At 39.3% G+C, this 19,290-nt stretch overlaps 1 protein-coding gene across 6 annotated transcripts in view; it reads left to right on the top strand.

The window, feature by feature from the left end:
• Nucleotides 1-19,290, top strand: part of NEBL (nebulette) — a 353,899-nt gene that overhangs the window by 172,783 nt on the left and 161,826 nt on the right. For 3 of the 6 annotated variants that reach the window (XM_067030375.1, XM_067030380.1, XM_067030379.1), the window contains exons 1-2: nt 13,830-13,994; nt 15,176-15,263. Coding sequence is in view for 3 of the 6 variants with exons in the window: in XM_059057855.2 (XP_058913838.1) it covers nt 10,267-10,374 (108 nt within the window). In the remaining 3 variants the exon portion in view is untranslated. Of the gene's footprint in view, nt 1-10,266; nt 10,375-13,829; nt 13,995-15,175; nt 15,264-19,290 lie in introns of those variants that run through there. The other 3 variants (XM_059057855.2, XM_059057854.2, XM_067030385.1) reach the window with 1 other exon arrangement.

Genomic DNA, 19,290 nt, shown 5'->3' with positions numbered 1-19,290 from the left:
AAGTGTGTTGGCACCATTTTGCTGACAGCATTTGCTCACGTCATGTCTCTGTGTCACGTTTTGGTAACTCTCACAATATTTCAAACATTTTCATTATTGTATTTGTTATGATCTCTGATTAGTGATCTTTGATGTTACTATTAAGACTCACTGAGGGCTCAGATGATGGTTAGCATGTTTTAGCAATAAATTATTTTTTAATTAAAATATGTACATTGTTTTCTTTAGACATAATGCTATTGCATATTTAATAGACTACAGTGTAGAGTAAACATAAATTTTATATGCACTGGGAAACCAAAAAATTCATGGGACTTGCTTTACTGCGATACTTGCTTTGTAGCAGTGATCTAGAACAGAAACCACAATATCTCCAAGGTATGCCTGTACCAGAGTTTTGGCAATGACCTTCTTCCCCCTGGCCTGATTCTTACTAATAGAAAATTTAAACAAGTGTTTCCTTCAAAAGAAAGACCTGAAAACACATTTTGGGTGAAAAGCATGGGCTGTGATAAACTTTACTTTGGGTGATAATTTTTGTCCCTTTTATGGCACCACAGATTCCATTACAGATGATGAACTAGCTAAAATTTCAGTTTTTAAAATTTTAAAATTAGTTTTTAAAAATATTCAATTGCTTGCACTTTCCTCTTTTAATTATTTACAGGACATTGTTTATATCTTATATGTGTTCAGTTTGATTTTTTTCATTTTGGCGTTTTTTTTTCATTGTCCGATGAATTGAAAGATAATATCTGGGGAGATGCCAGAGAGAGACTTCTGCCTCCTATTAGCTCTGTCACCTCAAACGCCCGCCCTTCATCGATAAAAATGAGCACTAAATTGTGTACCTGCTAGGATTTATCTGAAGATAATATAGGTGAAGCATATTTTAATTTCTTTTTCTTTTATTTATTCATAGTCTCTTTTGATCTTAAAAAGACTGAAGGAGCTTCCGGGTACGGGTGGCATAGTGCCCGGCCCATGCGGTAGGAAGCGTTCTCTAGGTGTTTAGGTTCTGTAAGTTAACACATGCTTACAGGAGTAGAGTGCTCAGCCCTCCTTACGCATTAGCTGCCAGCCTTCCCACCCTGGCTCTGCTCACATGATATATAAACCACTCGGTGCAGTGCTTGGGAGGTAATAGAGAGTTAATAGATGGCAGGCATTATTATCATCATCTTATTTAATTCTCACAAACATACTGTCAGTGCTGTATTACAATTATGCTTATTTTGTACACAGGGAAACTGAGGCTCAGAGACATTAAGTAACCTGCTTAAGGTCACACAGCTATTAAGAGATGGAGCTGGGGCCCAGGATGAGTTTGTCAAAATCCTAAACCTGAGCCGTTAACGTCTAAGCTACACTATAGTGTCTTAGGAGTGATTTTTAATTTTCTTAGCTTATTGAGAAATTAATTAAGATATGCTTTTTATTATGTATTCAGTGTACTTGTTTAGAATAAAATGTAGATTTCAGTGTTTTTAAAATAAAGGAACTCCGAAACTGATGAAGTTGGATTGTGAATATACCTAGAATACTGACAAATCTGTAAATATTCAGTAAGTACCTCTGCAAATACAGTGGGAGGCTGATTGAAGGCTTAGAAATCTATGAAAATTATTTTTAATGCCTTTTAATTATGTTTAAAAAGGTAATTAAAATTTTAATTTTACTTAATTAACCATAAATTTACAAATTATGAGATTAATTTATAAAAAACAAATTCACTTTTGAGCTCATTTGACTTAACATTTGTTAAAATTAACTTCACCTTAAAAAAAACCCCTTAATCAGATTTTCCTTTGTAGTTGTTTAATTCCCATCTAGCGTTGTAAGATTAGCCAATTTTCTGCATTTTAGACATTAAAGATACAAAACTTGATAGTAATCAATCATGAAATAGTTATTAAGCTTTTAATACATGCTTAGCACCAAGCAAAATGCAATGAGATAGAAGGAAGCATATGGTACACATTCTCCAGTACTTTGAAATCTACTGAACTATACAAGATGGTACATAACTGAGTGCTGAATTTTGCAGATCAAACTAAGAATTCTGCATGTAGTTTAAAAATGACACGACCCTCGCAACTCCCGTGGAAGAAAAGTAAAGTATCCATCACGTCATGAAAGATCATAAAATTGGTCACTGATTTTATTGTATCAGATGGAGACTTTAAAATGTGTGACATACAGAGCAGAATAACATCAATCAGTAATAAACATGCCTGTAGATTTTAGGCTTCTGTTAAACGTAATCGGCCAAGGTAAGCTGCTTTAAGGCTAAATAATGTTCTCTTTTTGCTTCCTCTTCTGCCCCTGGATTATTCCTAGCCCTCTGGTCTATTGTGATTCGCCAAGAATTCTCTTGTATGCTACTATTGCTCATTAATCCATGTTTGGAATCCCTTTCATCCTCTTCTCGATTTTTGCCTTTTTGCCTCATTTCATTATTTACCAACATAGTGAAACAGCTTCATTAAGATGAAGACATTTAGAGGGACTAATTTAACTTTCTGCCTACGATGGCTACTGACTAAGTCACTTGCCACTTAATGGAAAACCCAAGTTTTGTCTTTAAGCTGACAGAAAACATCCACTGAATTCCTGGCCTTGAGATTCTTTTCCGATTCACTTGCTCATGATTTTTCTTTAACCTCTGGTACCTCAGCTTCCCCATCTGAGGTTTTAAAACTCTGTCCCTGCTTTCCTTTTTTTTAAAAAAAAATTTATTTATTTGCTTGCACCAGATCTTAGTTGTGGCATGCGGGATCTTTTAGTTCTTTTAGTTGTAGCATGTGGGATCTAGTTCCCTGACCAGGGATCAAACCCAGGCCGCCCCCTACATTGGGACTGCAGAGCCTTAGCCACTGGACCACCAGGGAAGTCCCTGTCCCTGCTTTCTTTCTTTCTTTTTGTTTTTGTTTTTTTTTTAGCTTGAACTATGAACATTTATTTCTTACAATTTTGGAGGATGGGAAGTCCAAGATCAAGGTGCTTGCAGATTCAGTGTCTGATGAGGACCAACTTCCTGGTTCATAGACTGCTGTCTTCTCATGGTTATTTTCACTTCTGCCATGCTCTTTCCTAGCTATACGTGAGATGCATGTGTAGTAAACAGGGTTCTCATTTCAATATGTCCCTGCTTCCTTCGAAAACGTTTTATTGGAAAATGTTTGATCGATGCGAAAGAATATATAGAGCATACATGTAAGTTTCACAGCTTGATGATAAAAGGATCGCATGTGGATCTCCGTTCCAACTGAAGAACTTGAACATCACCATGAACAGCGAAGCTTCCCCCGCATCCTTCTCTGAGCAGATCTCCTCGCAACTCTCCTGGGTGTTACGCTGATCAAGTCCCTTTCCCCCCACTTATTTACCACCATGTGTATGTATTCCTTGCTTTTTTCTCCTCAGCAAAATGTTTCTGAGATTCAGCCGTATGCATCCATGTAGCTGTAGTTCATTTATTTTTTACTCCTGGATAATATTATATTTTGTGAATATACAATAATTGATGCATCTCCTGTGGTTGCTTAAGTTGTTTGCAATTTTTTGGATAATACAAAGGTTATTATGAACCTGTTGGCCTATGTCCCCAGATGCTCATGGGCAAGGGTTCCTTTAGAGAGAGGCATACTTGGGTGTGGAGCTGCTGAGCTGTAGGATGTGCCCATCTTTGATCTCTTTTAATCTCCTTTTCATTTATCATTCAACAATTTACCAGTCTCTGGTTCACTTGGCTTTTTTTAATCAGAAATGGCTTTCTGCCTAAGAATGGCCTTTCTCATTAGTCGTTTTCATTTTCTTCATTTATGTACATTGTTATAATGTTAATTATCACGGTACTTGTAGCATTGGGGGAGAGACCTTATATTTCAGAATTAGCAAATAATTCAATTGGCAGTTCCGTTCACTGTTTTGATTTTTAAGTTTTCCTTTTCAGTCGTTGTGAGCCTTTTTCTTAAGCTTGGCCAGAAGCACCCTTGGTTTTCAGGCTCCTTCTCTGTCTGAGCTTGTGAGTGTTACTTGCTGATGACTCCAAACACAAAATATCACACATTGACAGACTCATACGTAAGCAATAAAGGTCATTTTTGAAATTTAATAAGAAGGAGGAAACTAATATTTGCTAATGACCTAGTAAGGGCATGTTCCCATGTTATTTATGTTAACCCTCCAAACATTGTGTAGCATATTGCTTTTTTTTCCTTTTTCCATTTTATAACAGAGGATCAGGAGTGTTAGAGAAAGTGAACAAATTAAGATCACAGGACAGAATTAGGGTTTAAATTCAGGTCTTTTGATTCTTTTTTTTTTTTTTTTTCTTTTGCGGTACGCGGGCCTCTCACCGCTGTGGCCTCTCCCGTTGCGGAGCACAGGCTCCGGACGCGCAGGCTCAGCGGCCATGGCTCACGGGCCCAGCCGCTCCGCGGCATGTGGGATCCTCCCGGACCGGGGCACGAACCCGCGTCCCCTGCATCGGCAGGCGGACTCCCAACCACTGCGCCACCAGGGAAGCCCAGGTCTTTTGATTTTTGATTTAGTGTTCTAATCTCTAATACAGGAAGATAAATATGTGTGTGTATGTGTGTGTACACATGCATTTACATGTGTGTGTAGCATATCAATATTAGGTAGCACTCGGTATTTGAAATATATTGTTACTTCTGAAGAAAAATATGGCGTCAAATTGCCCATTGTGTATACTTCTTGCATTTGAGTTTAAGAATGCATTTTCAAAATGCCTTGATTTAGTTTTGAAGGGATAAGCCTACAGGAAACTGAGACTGCGTCACCTCCCAGGTACAGCATGTCCTCTTTCTGAACTCACAGTTGTGTCTTGATTCTCTGCTCCCTCCTTCTGTGTCCTTCCTGCCTTTTTCTGACAGGAGATGCAGATCACGTGGCTGGGTCTCCTGAGTAGGCCATGGTCTCAGGCTGGGCCCAAGAGCTCTCTGTCTTCTGTGGTCCTGGGATGTTCTCTAATAGTGGACAGCTGCAGGGGGGAGGACCAAAATCGCCTGCCCTCTTACTGGTCTCCTGCTTCTGTTTTGCTCACTCCAGTGGGTGAATACAGTGGCCAGAAAGAGCCTGTTAAACCAGAAGTCCAGTGTGTTGCTGCTCTGCTTATAGCCCTCACCTCCTTCTGGTCTTACTTCAAGGTCACTTTCTCACTGAGGCCTTCCCTGACCACCCTATTTAAAAAGGCAGCATTCTTGACCCTTCTCATCTCACTTCTTGCTTTATTTTTCTCTTAGCCCCCCCACTGACATACCATTTATTCAACTTATATAAATTTAACATCTTTTCTTTCTCTCCCGCTGTAATGTAAACTCCATGAGGCAGGGATCATTGACTGTTTTCTTTGCTGCATTGTTCCCACCTCTGGAACAGTACTTTGCTCATAGGAGGTGCTCAATAAGTATTTGTTGAATGAGCAAAGAATTCAATAGGTGAATATTTGAGGAGATTCCAAAGAATGACATTCCTAGGATAATTTGCCATTGTTATTTGTAGAATCATCATAAAATACTTTTTAACAGGATGGAGGACAGGAGACCAGAGGTGATAATTTTATAGCCAATGCTGAAGCATAGGGAAGCAAAGGCATTTTATAGGGGACAGAGCAGAAGTTTCTAAGAGCAGCTTATATGAGGCTCAGTGAATACTCGTTGCGTTAATGTTAATATATAAGAGCACTGCGATGGACTGAATGTTTCTATCCTCCCAAAGTTCATATGTTTAAACCTAATCTCCAATGTGATGATATTAGGAGGTGGGGCCTTTGGGAGGTAATTTGGTCATGAGGGTGGAGCCCTCGTAAATGGGATTCGTGCCCTAATAGAAGAGACCCCAGAGAGCTCCCTCATCCCTTATTCCATGCGAGGTTACAGTGAGAAGATGGCCATCTGTGAACCAGGAAGCAGGCTCTCACCAGACACTGAATCTGCTTGCACCTTGATCTTGGATTTTTCAGCCTCTAGAACTGTGAGAAATAAATTTTTGATGTTTATAAGCCACCCAGTCAATGGCTTTTTTGTTATATCAACCCAAATGGACTAAGTTAAGCACTATGGCTAGCAGTTTCTTTCCAAATCTGATCTAGATCTGTGTTTCTTAGCTTAATCTCCCAGCTCTTCCCCCTTCTTCATCCAAATGGAGCCATTTTCAGTCCCTGCATATGGGGTTCCTCTCTTACCTCTGGGTCTGGGCCACACTCCTGTTGTCTGCTTGTACTCCTCTTCTTTCTCTCTCCCCAGTTCCCTCCCTTCTTCCCTTTTTTTTTTTTTTTTTGGTGGTACGCGGGTCTCTCACTGTTGTGGCCTCTCCCATTGCGGAGCACAGGCTCCAGACACGCAGGCTCAGCGGCCATGGCTCACAGGCCCAGCCGCTCCACGGCACGTGGAATCCTCCCAGACCGGGGCACGAACCCGTGTCCCATGCATCGGCAGGTGGATTCTCAACCACTGCGCCACCAGGGAAGCCCCCTTCTTCCCTTTCTTAATCATTTTTCAATCAACTCACATGGGCCAGGTGCTATGCTACGTTTTTGGATTGCAAAGCACAAGACTTTGCCCTGGTCCCTGAGTTCCACGTGTTCTAGAGTAGGGGACTGTGACTCCACTGTAATTGCAGTTCAAGGTGATAACTGCTCTAATAGGCAGGTGTAAGCTGTGAGGCTCGGGACGGTGGGGGGAGGCCAGTCCAGCTCACAGAGCAGCACCACTGACGCTGAGCTTTAATGAATAAATGCATTATGCTTCCCGTGAGCTGAGGTTAGGAAACATTGTGTCAGGTACAAGGAACCCCGAGTAGCCGTTCGAGAGTACTCTTCACACAGTTCTTACAGATCTGCACAGCCTGCGGTGTGCCTTTTGGTGGAGAGAGATTGTTGCCCAGCACCTGCACAGATGGGGGTCGGGATTCATCTCCACCTGTGTGGTCACGGGATGACACATCCAAGATGTTCTGTAGGGGTCTGATCATTCGCACAAATCCAACAAAGCATAAGTATCCATTCTAGAATAACTTTAGTAAAATTAGTAAACGTAAACTAATAGCTGATTCTTTTTTTTTTTTTTTTTTTTTTGTGGTTCACGGGCCTCTCACTGTTGTGGCCTCTCCTGTTGCGGGGCACAGGCTCCGGACGCACAGGCTCAGCGGCCATGGCTCACGGGCCCAGCCGCTCCGCGGCACGTGGGATCCTCCCGGACCGGGACACGAACCCGCGTCTCCTGCATCGGCAGGCGGACTCTCAACCACTGCGCCACCAGGGAAGCCCCTCTGTTTTTATAAACTTGTAAATCTTGTGTCACAAATAGAAAGAACCAGAGTGTAGAAGTAAACGAGGAGAAATTCACATGTTAATAATTCTGGGAAACTCGCTGTACATGTGTATACGTTGTAGGCATGTTAAGGGTGGTGTATTAATCAGAATTCTTTTGGTTATTGAAAGGAGAGGTATTAGCTCACTTAACTGGTAAGCCTGGTGTTTCTGGCTTTAGGAAGAGTTAGATCCAGGTGCTCGAATGATGTTGTCAGGAGTCTCTTATGATCTCTTGCTTTGCTTGCCTCTGTGTTGGCTTCATCATCATTGGGTAGTGGCCACATTATGGCCAGCAGCTTCAGTTTTACAGCTTGCTAAACTAGCCAGACCGTGGAGAAAGAGCACCCCTTTCCCAAGAGTTCCTACCAAAGTCCTAGATCTGGGGCTCTTGAACACACACCAGATTCTGTGTGTGGGCCAATTCCTGGGCCCAGGCTGCAGTGCTCTCACTAGCTGGATGGGGTCATGTTGTGAGGGCAGAGGAAATACATGAGACTGAAGAGAGGAATCCTCTTACCTCCTTCTGACCTTTGAGCTCTTTTATTTTTATATCCACTTGTCTCTCAGAATCAGACTATGCATACCTGGCAAACCATCAGATATAACATTTAAAATTAGACCTAAGTAGAGAGATAAGATGTAAGTGGCTGGGAGTGCAGAAAAGAGAGGGACTGACTAAGGGCTCCAAGGCTCCCTGTGTGCAGTAAAGATTTACTGGGTGGATTGGTGCTTGAGTTGATGCTAAGAGTATAGGAGGCTTGGTTGTGGATCACCCCATTAAAAAAGGATTAAACATCTAAAACTCTGCAAACCAGTTATGGAAGTGATTGTGTACTCTTCAAGACTAGTCACTTAATGTGGCAAGCCCAAATCAGATGATTCTTATGTGTCTTGTGAATGTGGAAAGGACACTTAAATGGTAATTAACTCAGAAGTTACGATTCCAAAATTTACTGGTTTTTCTTTTCAGTTCTTTCTTTGGAAATTGCCATTAAAAAAAAACCCAGCCTAATCACAAAAAGAATATGTGATTGTGTCTTCTCTGAAATTGGTGTTGGGGATATTAGAACTTGGCTTATAGATTTTTCTTCTTATTTCTTCATTCCTGTTGCTATTATAACCTTGCCATCTTTCTTACTTTTATTATTTTACTGCTCTGCACCTTAGTGCTTACTTCAAGCAAAGCTAAATGTCTTCCCTGCTTAGTTAGGCATAAAACACTGAGAATGTACTGGTGTGTATCTTCACACATGCTGGGAGATTGAGAGTTAGAAGGCTAATCTCATTCAGCATTTTCTGTAGAAGAAAAATAATGTGGTTTATTTGACCTTTTACTTATGGAAATAAAGTAAGGGTTTTAGTACTTTTGTACATTTAAACGAAACGTGGAGGGAAAAATTAGATATTCTTAGGCTAAAAGTGATGAGAGTATCTGTTTCTTTTTATTTATTGTCATCTGAGTTTTTTTTTTTTTTTTAAGCTCTTCAGGTAAAAGGAAATCTTCCAGTAGCCTCACGGACAGTAATGCCTGAGAGAATTGAGTAGTTAAATACAAACAACGACTCAACAAAAACAGTCATTCCGTGCTCAGTTAAGGAGACTTTTCAAATTTATATAGAAAGGAGCATTTACAGAATCATTTTTATTAGCTACCCTAAATGTTAATTATTCATTTAAGTTTTAAGTTGAAGCTGGAAGTTTTGAATGTGAAAATGGGGATCATATGAGTTATCAAAGATATGTTTCCAGACGTCTTGATATCTAGCCTTTTAAAGAAATAAGAACAGTCCAAGTGACGTAACCGTCTCAGTCATTAACAAGCAGGATATTTAACTGGTGTGACAGTTACTGTCATTATGCTAATAATAGGAGGTGGGGCCCTAGTAAGATTAAGCACTAGCTATTCCAATCCCCTGAGGAAACCGTAAAATTCAGCCTCACTGGGTTGTAATTAGAGAAGAAATATGTTTAAATACTGAAAAAAACTTGGGTACTTCACACAGTGTGCCAAGGGCATGCGCTTGAAGCCTTTTCATCTCTAGGTGTGGCCTGTTTTATAAATATTTCTGTTAAGCATTTACATAGTCAGCATTTGGCTGTACAGCATTGTATAATCAGATCCATATGCTTTGCCTGACGAAACAGAATGAAAACTTTGTTAGGACAGGGCTGCTGTTTACAATGTTGTATGTCTCCCTCCTCCATAGCGCTGTCCAGGCTCGGATGATGCTTTGCCACTGACAAGACAAGCCGTGGGAGCAGATTTAACTTTCTTTTTCCACATTTTTGTCAGTTTTAGTATAACTACGAACGATGAGAGTAGTAACTATGGTGGAGTACCTGCCTGCTTCTTGTGGGCTAGGTATGTGGATTAAGACACTTGATCTTACCTTTCAGCCTACTACATAACCTTATTTAAATGCTATTATTGGGCTTCCCTGGTGGCGCAGTGGTTGAGAATCCGCCTGCCGATGCAGGAGACACGGGTTCGTGCCCTGGTCCGGGAAGATCCCGCATGCCGCGGAGCAACTAAGCCCGTGAGCCATGGCCGCTGAGCCTGTGCGTCCGGAGCCTGTGCTCCGCAACGGGAGAGGCCACAACAGTGAGAGGCCCGCATACCGCAAAAAAAAAAAAAAAAAAAAAAAAAAAATGCTATTATTGTTGTTACTATCGCCATTTTACAGATGAGACCACCGAGGCCCAGAGTGGTTGAGTAACTTGCCTAAAGGCACACACAGTGGTCGCTGGCACACAAACGAAGCAGTCCAGCTGTGCACTGTGCCACCCACTAATAGAGCTGTTCCTGGAGACTCTGCTTCCAGTTTTAGCAGCTTATATGGCCCCCATCTATCCTGAGGGGAATTTGTTATTCCTTTGCTTACTTTTCTTTTTTCTTCCTTTCTTTCTTTCACTTCTCTTTCTGTTAGGTCAAGTACAAAAGAGATTTTGAAGAAAGCAAAGGAAGGGGCTTCAGCATTGTTACAGACACTCCTGAACTACAGAGGCTGAAGAGGACTCAGGAACAAATCAGTAATGTAGGTGACCTTTTGTTCGGTGACGTAATACCCTAACTTGTGTTTCTGGTGAGAAAGTGAAACTGGGCAACTTGGAATTGTCCTGATTGCTATGGGATGCAAGCAGTACTCAGTGTCCTCAGAAGATAGGCCAAATTAACCTTTTAAACTCCTTCCCTTTGATTTCCTCACAGTTATCAAGAGCCTAACACTTTAATAGCAGTGACCACAGGCACTGGTCATTTTATCGTGCTTTGCTTTATTACACTTCACAGATGATGCGTTTTTTACAAATAGAAGGTTTGTGGCAACCCTGTGTTGTCAGATTATGGTTAGCAGTTTTTAGCAATAACGTATTTTTAAATTAAGGTAGGTACATTTTTTTTTAGACATAATGCTATTGCACACTTAATAGACGACAGTATAGTATAAACATAACTTTTATATGCACTGGGAAACCAAAAAATTCATGGGACTTGCTTTATTGTGATATTTGCTTTATTGAGCTGTTCTGGAACTGAACATGCAATATCTCTGAGGTATGCTTGTATATTTCTGAATACACTTTTAATTTATTTATTAAACTGATTTACCAAGTAAATTGATTTATTTAGTAAATCAATTTAATTAAATAAATTAATTGCATATTTAGAAATAATAATATTGCTATTAAAAGACATTATTGTAATTTAGCATCTTATTTCTTTTTGAATGATTCTCAGCTTCTGAATTTTTCCAAAATAGGACTTGTACAGGTAAATATTAAAGCCATCAGTTAAGTTTTTGCACTGGAATAGTATACAATGTATACATATAAGGTTAGCTATCTGGAGAAATCTCATATTTGCTGATTGTGTATATTTAAGATTTCATATTTTAAATTAGATATTTGTTGAAATGGCATATTACATCTAATTTTTGAAGTAAACATTTACCTATGAAGTTGCTTTGGATTTGAAAGCTGCGTCTTGTTCAGTAATATAGCATTTTCTTGAAAAAGAAAATTGAGACTAACAGAAGTTCAAAACATGTTAGGGACCAAAATTGTTAACTGAGTACTTATTAAAAGTGGTAATTATGTTTCTTCTAAAGTATTATATGATGTGCGTCAAAATGAATTTTTTTCCAGAAAAAAATTAACTCAGTGTTAGGTATTCAAGAGGAAATATGAATGAAAATCAACAACTATGTATGTGATATAAAAGTATGAGCAAATATGCAAGAGGCATACCATTTTTCACAAGAAGTCTATTTTGTGTGTCACTTGTACAATTACCAAAATTTGTGTGTCAAGATGTTTTAAGTTATGTAGCATTAATTTCTAGGAAATTTTTAATTAGCAGATTGTTTTAAACTCACTGGTATTTAGCCATCATCATAATATACATATATATATAGTAACAATTTGCAGATAGAATCATAGGCTATAATCTGAGAAAGAATTTTATGTGTCAAAAGTTCAAAAACAGAATTATTCAGTATTTTAAACATTTATTTAGGGAGTGAGAGGAGGCAGAGCAGACACTTTGTTTTGCCATAGTCTCTAAGGTTTAGCCATTGTTTGCTCTTTAAATGGACATTTTATTTCAGTAAGGACTTTTTTGTTTGGAGAGAAAGGGTTGAATTTTAAGGATTCATGGCTTTTGTCCCTTAGTTTTTCTACCGCGTCCTAACAACCCCACCAATCAGTAATACTGAAGATTGTGTCCACCGGCTTTCTTCCCCTTCATTCTTTCCTTAAATCAAAACCCTGTTTTTGTTTTTTAAAATACAAGTTAGAGATACGCCCCACTGGCAGTTACATTCAGTAATGTTTCTTTTTTGGGATTACTTTTGGAGAACCTTTTTAAAAAAATAAAAATAATGCTGCATAAAACAAAGTTATATCATAAATCTTCACCTATCACAAATTTATTTCAAAAAGAACTAAACATTTCTACTTAAGACATCTACATGACAGCTAATGTAAGGATTGCAGTTGATTCAAAGGTAAGCCTTTTAATTTATATTCAAATTAAGTCATTATTCATATTTAATAAGAAAAGAACTGATCATTTCACCAACCTTTATCATTAGCAGGAATATACATTTTATTCAATACCAGAGGCTGTTTGCAGATCCATACTTAATTATGCAAAAAACCATTATAACCCAGGTATGTATAAATCTATATTTATCATATACATAGCAGTATATGCAAAATACTATTTAGATTAAGCCTGTAATATAGACAGTGCTGATTTTTAGCCGTATTTAAATTAGATAACATCTTTTCAAAAAATCTGTGCAACTTTCTTGATGTTAGCAGCCATAGATAGCAGTCTTATAAGTAGTTCTTTTAGCTGTGATGAGGCATATTATTATCTGGATAGCAGTAAGAAAATATAGATTTCATAATACTGCTGTTAGGGATTTATTCTTAACAGTTTTACTGAGAAATAATTGACATACATCACTGTCTAGTTTAAGATGTGCACCGTGATGGTTTGATTTACATATATTGTGAAATGATTACTACAATAGGTTTAGTTAACATCATCATCTCAAATAGATACGATAAAAAGAAAAGAAAAAAAAATCTTTTTGTGATGAGAATTCTTAGAATCTACTCTCTTAACAAGTTTCCTATATATCAAAGAGCAGTTGTACGTATAATCATGTTGTACGTTACATTCCTAATACTTATTTATCTTATAACTGGAAGTTTGTACTTTTTGACCACCTTCCTCCAGTTCTCCCTCTCTCCACCCCTCTGGTAACCACAAAACTGATCTTTTTTCCTATGAGTTTGGTGTGTGTTTTTTTTGTTTCGTTTTTTAGATTACACATATAAGTGAGATCATACAGTATTTGTCAATAAGTCTCTCTGACTTATTTCATTTAGCATAATGCCTTCAAGGTCCATCAGTATTGTTGAAAGTGGTAGGATTTTCTTGTTTTTTATGCTTGAATAATATTCCATTGTGTGTGTGTGTGTGTGTACACACATACATACATATATCTCAAAACTTCTTTATCCACTTATCCATTGATGGATACTTAGGTTGTTTCCATGTCTTCACTATTGTGAATAATGCTGCAATGAGCATGGGAGTGCAGATATCTTTTTGAGATAGTATTTTTGTTTCCTTTGGATATAGTCCCAGAAGTGGAATTGTTGGATAATATGGTAGTTCTATTTTTAATTTTTTGAGGAACCTCTATATTGTTTTTCATAGTGGCTGCACCAATTTACATTCCCACCAACAGTGCACAAGGAGTTAGGGATTTACTCTTGAAGAAAAGAAGCTGTTAAATATTCTGAGGTCTAGTGAGTTTATTATTCATTTGTAAGGCTACAACTTCATGAATTTTCCTGTGACCTCACAGGTTTTCCATATTACTCAAGGGTTATGTAAGAAACTTGGGTTATAAGAAACTTGGGTTAATCTGAAAAGTGGTACTCTGGCTAGTCTAGTTTTCCACATTGCTTTCAGATAAAGCCAAACACTGAAATATATTGGCCAGATCCAGACAGATGTTTTCGACAGTGGCCTGGATTGTGCCTGTTTTGGGAGGAAGAGGGTCAGACAGAAGAGACACCAGCGTCTTCCTGCTGGAGATGCTGGGATGGAGGGGGCTTGCCCTGAAAATCACAAGGGGTATGAGATTTGAGCTCCGGGTTTAATATGGGTTGATGTAGGTGGGTTAACTAAGTCAGGGTCTTTGCGATCTTTATTTTTCCATTTGCTTCATTTTTTAAACTTGTTTTTAGTTTATCTTTGAATATTGTCTGGATCCTTCTAAGCTGCCTTTAATACTTTCGGACTAAGGAAAATATAAAGACATAAAACAGTGGATTTAATGAAAACTCCTAGGTGTTTTGGGTAATATGTTACGGATGAATGGGCATTTTTGATTGCTTGTGTCTGTGTCAGTGTTATGAAAATTTTCCAGACACTCTCATATTCATTTGTCAAAGATTTGAAATCATTTGGAAATGCCTACTCAGTCTGTGTATGTTACTGAGTTGTGGGACGAAATACAACTATAAATTTGAAATTGTGTGTTAATGAAAAGGGTGAGAGCAGGTTTAGCCTTAACTTCTTTCTTTTGGAGTCTATAATGCCAACATATTGAACCTGGACATTTATTAAATGCTGAAATTTAAAATTCTTCTGCTATATTACTCTCTTAGTATAGCTGCAGAAAGAATAAGAAAAGAGGCAGGATTTCACAATTTACAGAATGTTTGGAAAGAAAAAAGACTGGTTCCCAAAATAAAGAAAAAAAATTTGCCACGAAATTCCAGAAGATGTCTGACTGCTTACCCCACCACCCTAGGTCATACATTCTAGGTCATAAATTCAGAAATGGCAGAAATGTCCTAGTACACCCTCATTACTTAGTGATATTTTAGGAAAATGTTCTTAAAGGAAAACGTACAAATCTGAATTGGGGAATTCCTGTGCATTTGAACATTAAAAAAAATCCTTTTCTCCGTTGTCCTTATAGCTCTAGCTTGTGTGGGTAATTGTAAAGGCTGTTTCTAATTCATGCAGTTACCACCTTCAAGTTTATAATCAGTACATTCAGGGAATCTGCAGCAGGATAGCAAGGCAGAATCACCACCAGACATCTAAGGGACTCAGTCCAGCCTGAAGAAGATTATTGATGTGTTTCATTCTGCTTGTTTACACACTAATATAAGCTGTATTTTCAATTAGCTGAGACAGTCTGTGGACAAATTGTGAAATAAAACGATGACGTTCATCCCCAAGAGACTTTGACAATCTTTGTGCTGTAGATAAAATCTAGATGTTTATTTTCTAATTTATTTCAGGTGGTAGAGAAATATTGTATGAAGGGGAAGGAAAAAAAAAAAAAAACCCAGATGACAAAATCTTGTATTTTACAGAGTGACTGAAATGGTAGGTATACCATTATGTGATTTGTTAAGATCTGTGCCTTGACTCACAGAGGAAATACTTGTGCGTATGTGTATGTATGCATGCATGTGTGCCTGTGTGTGTTGGCTTCAGTGGGAATCTCTAGAACTCCCTTTCCTTAGATCACTGGCCCACAGACAATACAGACAATAGTATTTTCATCTGCTCTGTATTCTGTCCCTTACCCTGTAAGTATCTATCCTTACGGTTATCTATCCTGTTTCCCAAATACCTCTTTTCACTGCCATTTTCACATTTAGCATACCCAGAAATGCTTGCTTGCTTTACAAGAAAAGTTCAGGTTGAAGCCTTTTTTTTTTTCCTTAACATTATAGAAAAGAGCTCTCTGTAATTTGATATTGAAATGTAATTACTTTTAGTTTTTTTGAGACAGCTACATAATTTTTCATTGACTTCTTAGAATGCAAAATAAATTATGTGCCGATTAATAAGCTCACGTGGATACTGCTGATTTAGTTCCCTGAGATTTTGTGAGTTAGCTTCAAAAATATTAGATTATTGGAGGTTAACATGGCCTAATAATTGAATAGCAGTGTCTATGGACTATTAAAAGATTTGATTCAAAGTTATGTTGAGTGTAAGGGTGAGCGTGAGGGTAGGGTTGATTATCTGGGGATCTGGTCTCTGTTTGTAATTTAAATAAATCATTTTGACAGAGACTGACTGTGGCCATGTACAAGCTGCTGATGGTGTGAAATTGAGTTGTATGGTGGACAGAAGACAAGCAGTCAGGAGAAATCCCCAAAGGCAAAATTTGTTATGTAATTGGGTCAACTCAGGCATGAAAAATGCATGCTAATTGTAAACTGGTAGCAAAATTATAGTGTATGAGGCAATTAGGTCTTATATGAACCCAAACAACTGACACAGAGTTTTTCTTTCTTTTTTTTTTTTATATTGAGCAAACATAAGATAAGATTTCTTTTTTAAAGGTGGGAAAGGTAAACACCATTCCATGTTGAAATAAGATTGTTAATTTTGTTCCTCATACAAGAAGCATAACTGTTTTATAACTAATGAAAAACTGATATGGAATCTTCTGATTTTGAGTAGTGAAATCTAGTACACCAAGTAGTTTGAAAGGAGAATGGTTATTTCTGTTATAACAGACAGTTTGTTATAACTCATAACTGGGCTGGTTAACGTAGGGGATTAGTGATGAGGTCAGTGGTTTCAGTTTAAGCCCTTGAAATCGAGTATTTGCACAGAGTGAATTTACGTGTTACCTTAATGACCCATGCTTTATCCCCACCTTATCTCAGCCAGTAACTCCGATGCATTGCTGAGTAATAGTGGGTGGAGTAGCATTATCTTTAAAGCAAAGATCGAATATGTCAAAGAAAGTGACAGGGCAATAACATGTATTTTCCTTATAATACCTACCACATGTATGAATGGTTTATTCGTTTCAAAACACTTTGACATACCCAGTCTAATTAGATCCTCTGAACAACCTCTCCTTAGGGAAAGTATTTCTGTGAGGAATACTTACAAAAGTATTCATGAGAAAAATGTACGGAAAATTACCTCTTCGTCCTTTCTCGTCTAAATCCGTGGTTTCCCTTACACCTGGTTTTGCTTTATTTTTCCACCTAGGGCAGAACATCAAAGGTTGATCTCTTCTTTTTATCCTCAATTTTTTAGCCACAGTCACTTAAAGAAACAAATACATCCCAGACCAGTAATTACTTGTGCATGGCAAGTACAAGAGTTTTCATTGTAAAATGGCATTGTCTAAAGAGGAGGTTTGGGAAAGGCCCCCATAATAAAAGAATTAACACATATGACTTCTTTTTGGAAACAGAGATTAAGGATTCAGCAAACAATTTCTGAAGGTCCTTCTTTTGTGAAATCCCTTTCCCCAGCCCATTCCTTTCTTTTCAATCCTGCTGTGTTCAGGCCCTTATCCTGCCTAAGTTATTGCAGGGGTCTCCTAATTGGCCCTATCTCCTTTCAAGCTCTTCCATTGTATCTTAAACACTGTCACCAGAGGACTCAAAATATCATTTTCATCATGACCCTTATTATAACCCACTAAAAAACTTCCCTTGGACCTCCCCTTTGAGTAGGATAAAGTCTAATCTCCTAAACTCCTTAATTTCTGACTCTAAGGACCCACTACAATCTGCTGCTAAATTATTTTTCACCTTATCTCTCACTGTCCTTCAACACTATTCTTCCATTTCTTTTAGGCCTGGCTGTTTACTCTGTTCTGGGCTTTTCATGAGTCCTTCCTCGGGTTCGGAACAATTTCACTACTATCTGTTAATTATACATTCCCACCCCCTGATCCCGGGCACACATTCAGACCCCGGGCATAGCGATCTTTCTGATCTGAATCATGACAGTACTTTGACGAGAGCACTGTTACCTGTAGCGCCGACTTCACACATTGCATTCCACATTTTGGTTTTAATTAACATTTCACGTGGTATGTGTTTTACCTCTCTGACTTTGTGAAGATGATCCATGTCTTCTTCAGTTTATGTTTTGTATCGCCAAGAATGATGCTTTGCGCTTTACCGTTCTTGTCACACCCTTAATTTAGCCCTCCCTGTCTAGCCCTGCTTGGGCTGTGGGAAGGGTCTTTTTTTTTTTTTTGTGGTACACGGGCCTCACTGTTGTGGCCTCTCCCTTTGCGGAGCGCAGGCTCGGGACGCACAGGCTCAGCGGCCATGGCTCACGGGCCCAGCCGCTCCGCGGCGCGTGGGATCTTCCCGGACCGGGGCACGAACCCGCGTCCCCTGCATCGGCAGGCGGACTCTCAACCACTGCGCCACCAGGGAAGCCCGGGAAGGGTCTTTTGACTGTTCTCACCTGTCGTTCTACCGCCTCTGCTCCCCCGTAAGCTGTTCTCCTTGTGGTTTCTTTCAGGGGATCCTCAAGTGCACATCTGATCTTGTCACTCTCTTCCTTAAAATCTGTCAATGTCTCCCCATGGCCTTTGGGTTAAAGTGTAAAACCTTTAGCATGGAATGAGGCTGCCCCTGGTTTAGTGCCAGCTGAGATCTCCAGCCTGGGGTCCCTCTTGGACCCTGAGCCCGATCCGCTTCAAACGTCTGTCTGGAAGGCTGATTGTACCCGCTCCCCAGCCATACTCAGCTCAGAGGTTGTCTTTTCTCCCATGACCTGGCTCTTCCTCTCGCCTCCCTGGCATTGTGGTTCTAGAGTTGCATTACGAGCTATCTTCCTCCTGGACTGAACTCTGTGAAGATTGGGCTGTGTCTTTTTCTCTTTAGCCCCAGGGCCTAGCACGGAGCCAAGTTTGATAAACAAATGAATTGACTTCTTGTGCCAACAGATCTTCCCATGGCTTCTCACTCTGTCCAGTGCCGCAGGCTCTGGGACGGCTTACCCACTGATTAACATACCCAGTTTGAGACTTTGAGGAGTGACTCCTTCTAGCATTGTGTGAATTTCATCTTATAATAGAGATGATTACAGGAGATCTAAACTTTCTATATTGATTTTAATCAAACATCTCTTTTAAGATCTGTGTAGATATCACATGGATTTTCTTCCTTAAAACTCCCAGACCTTTCCTCCGTTCCATCATTTTCTAGCACAAAGTAGTTACCTAAATATACTTGTTCAGTAAAGGACTGAATTCCTTTAAGGGTGTCATTTTCTCCGTTTCTTGGGGCTTCCCTGGTGGCGCAGTGGTTGGGAGTCCGCCTGCCGATGCGGGGGTCGCGGGTTCGTGCCCTGGTCTGGGGGGATCCCACGTGCCGCGGAGCGGCTGGGCCCGTGAGCCATGGCCGCTGGGCCTGCGCGTCCGGAGCCTGTGCTCCGCGACGGGGGAGGCCACGGCAGTGAGAGGCCCGCATACCATAAAAAAAAAAAACAAAAAAAAAAACTCCCAGACCTTTCCTCCGTTCCATCATTTTCTAGCACAAAGTAGTTACCTAAATATACTTGTTCAGTAAAGGACTGAATTCCTTTAAGGGTGTCATTTTCTCCATTTCTTCTTCTTTTTTTTTTTTTTTTT

The sequence above is a fragment of the Kogia breviceps genome, chromosome 3 (assembly GCF_026419965.1).
Source record: "Kogia breviceps isolate mKogBre1 chromosome 3, mKogBre1 haplotype 1, whole genome shotgun sequence".
NCBI classification, from domain to species: Eukaryota; Metazoa; Chordata; class Mammalia; order Artiodactyla; family Physeteridae; genus Kogia; species Kogia breviceps.
This window is presented reverse-complemented; position numbering and strand designations above follow the sequence as displayed.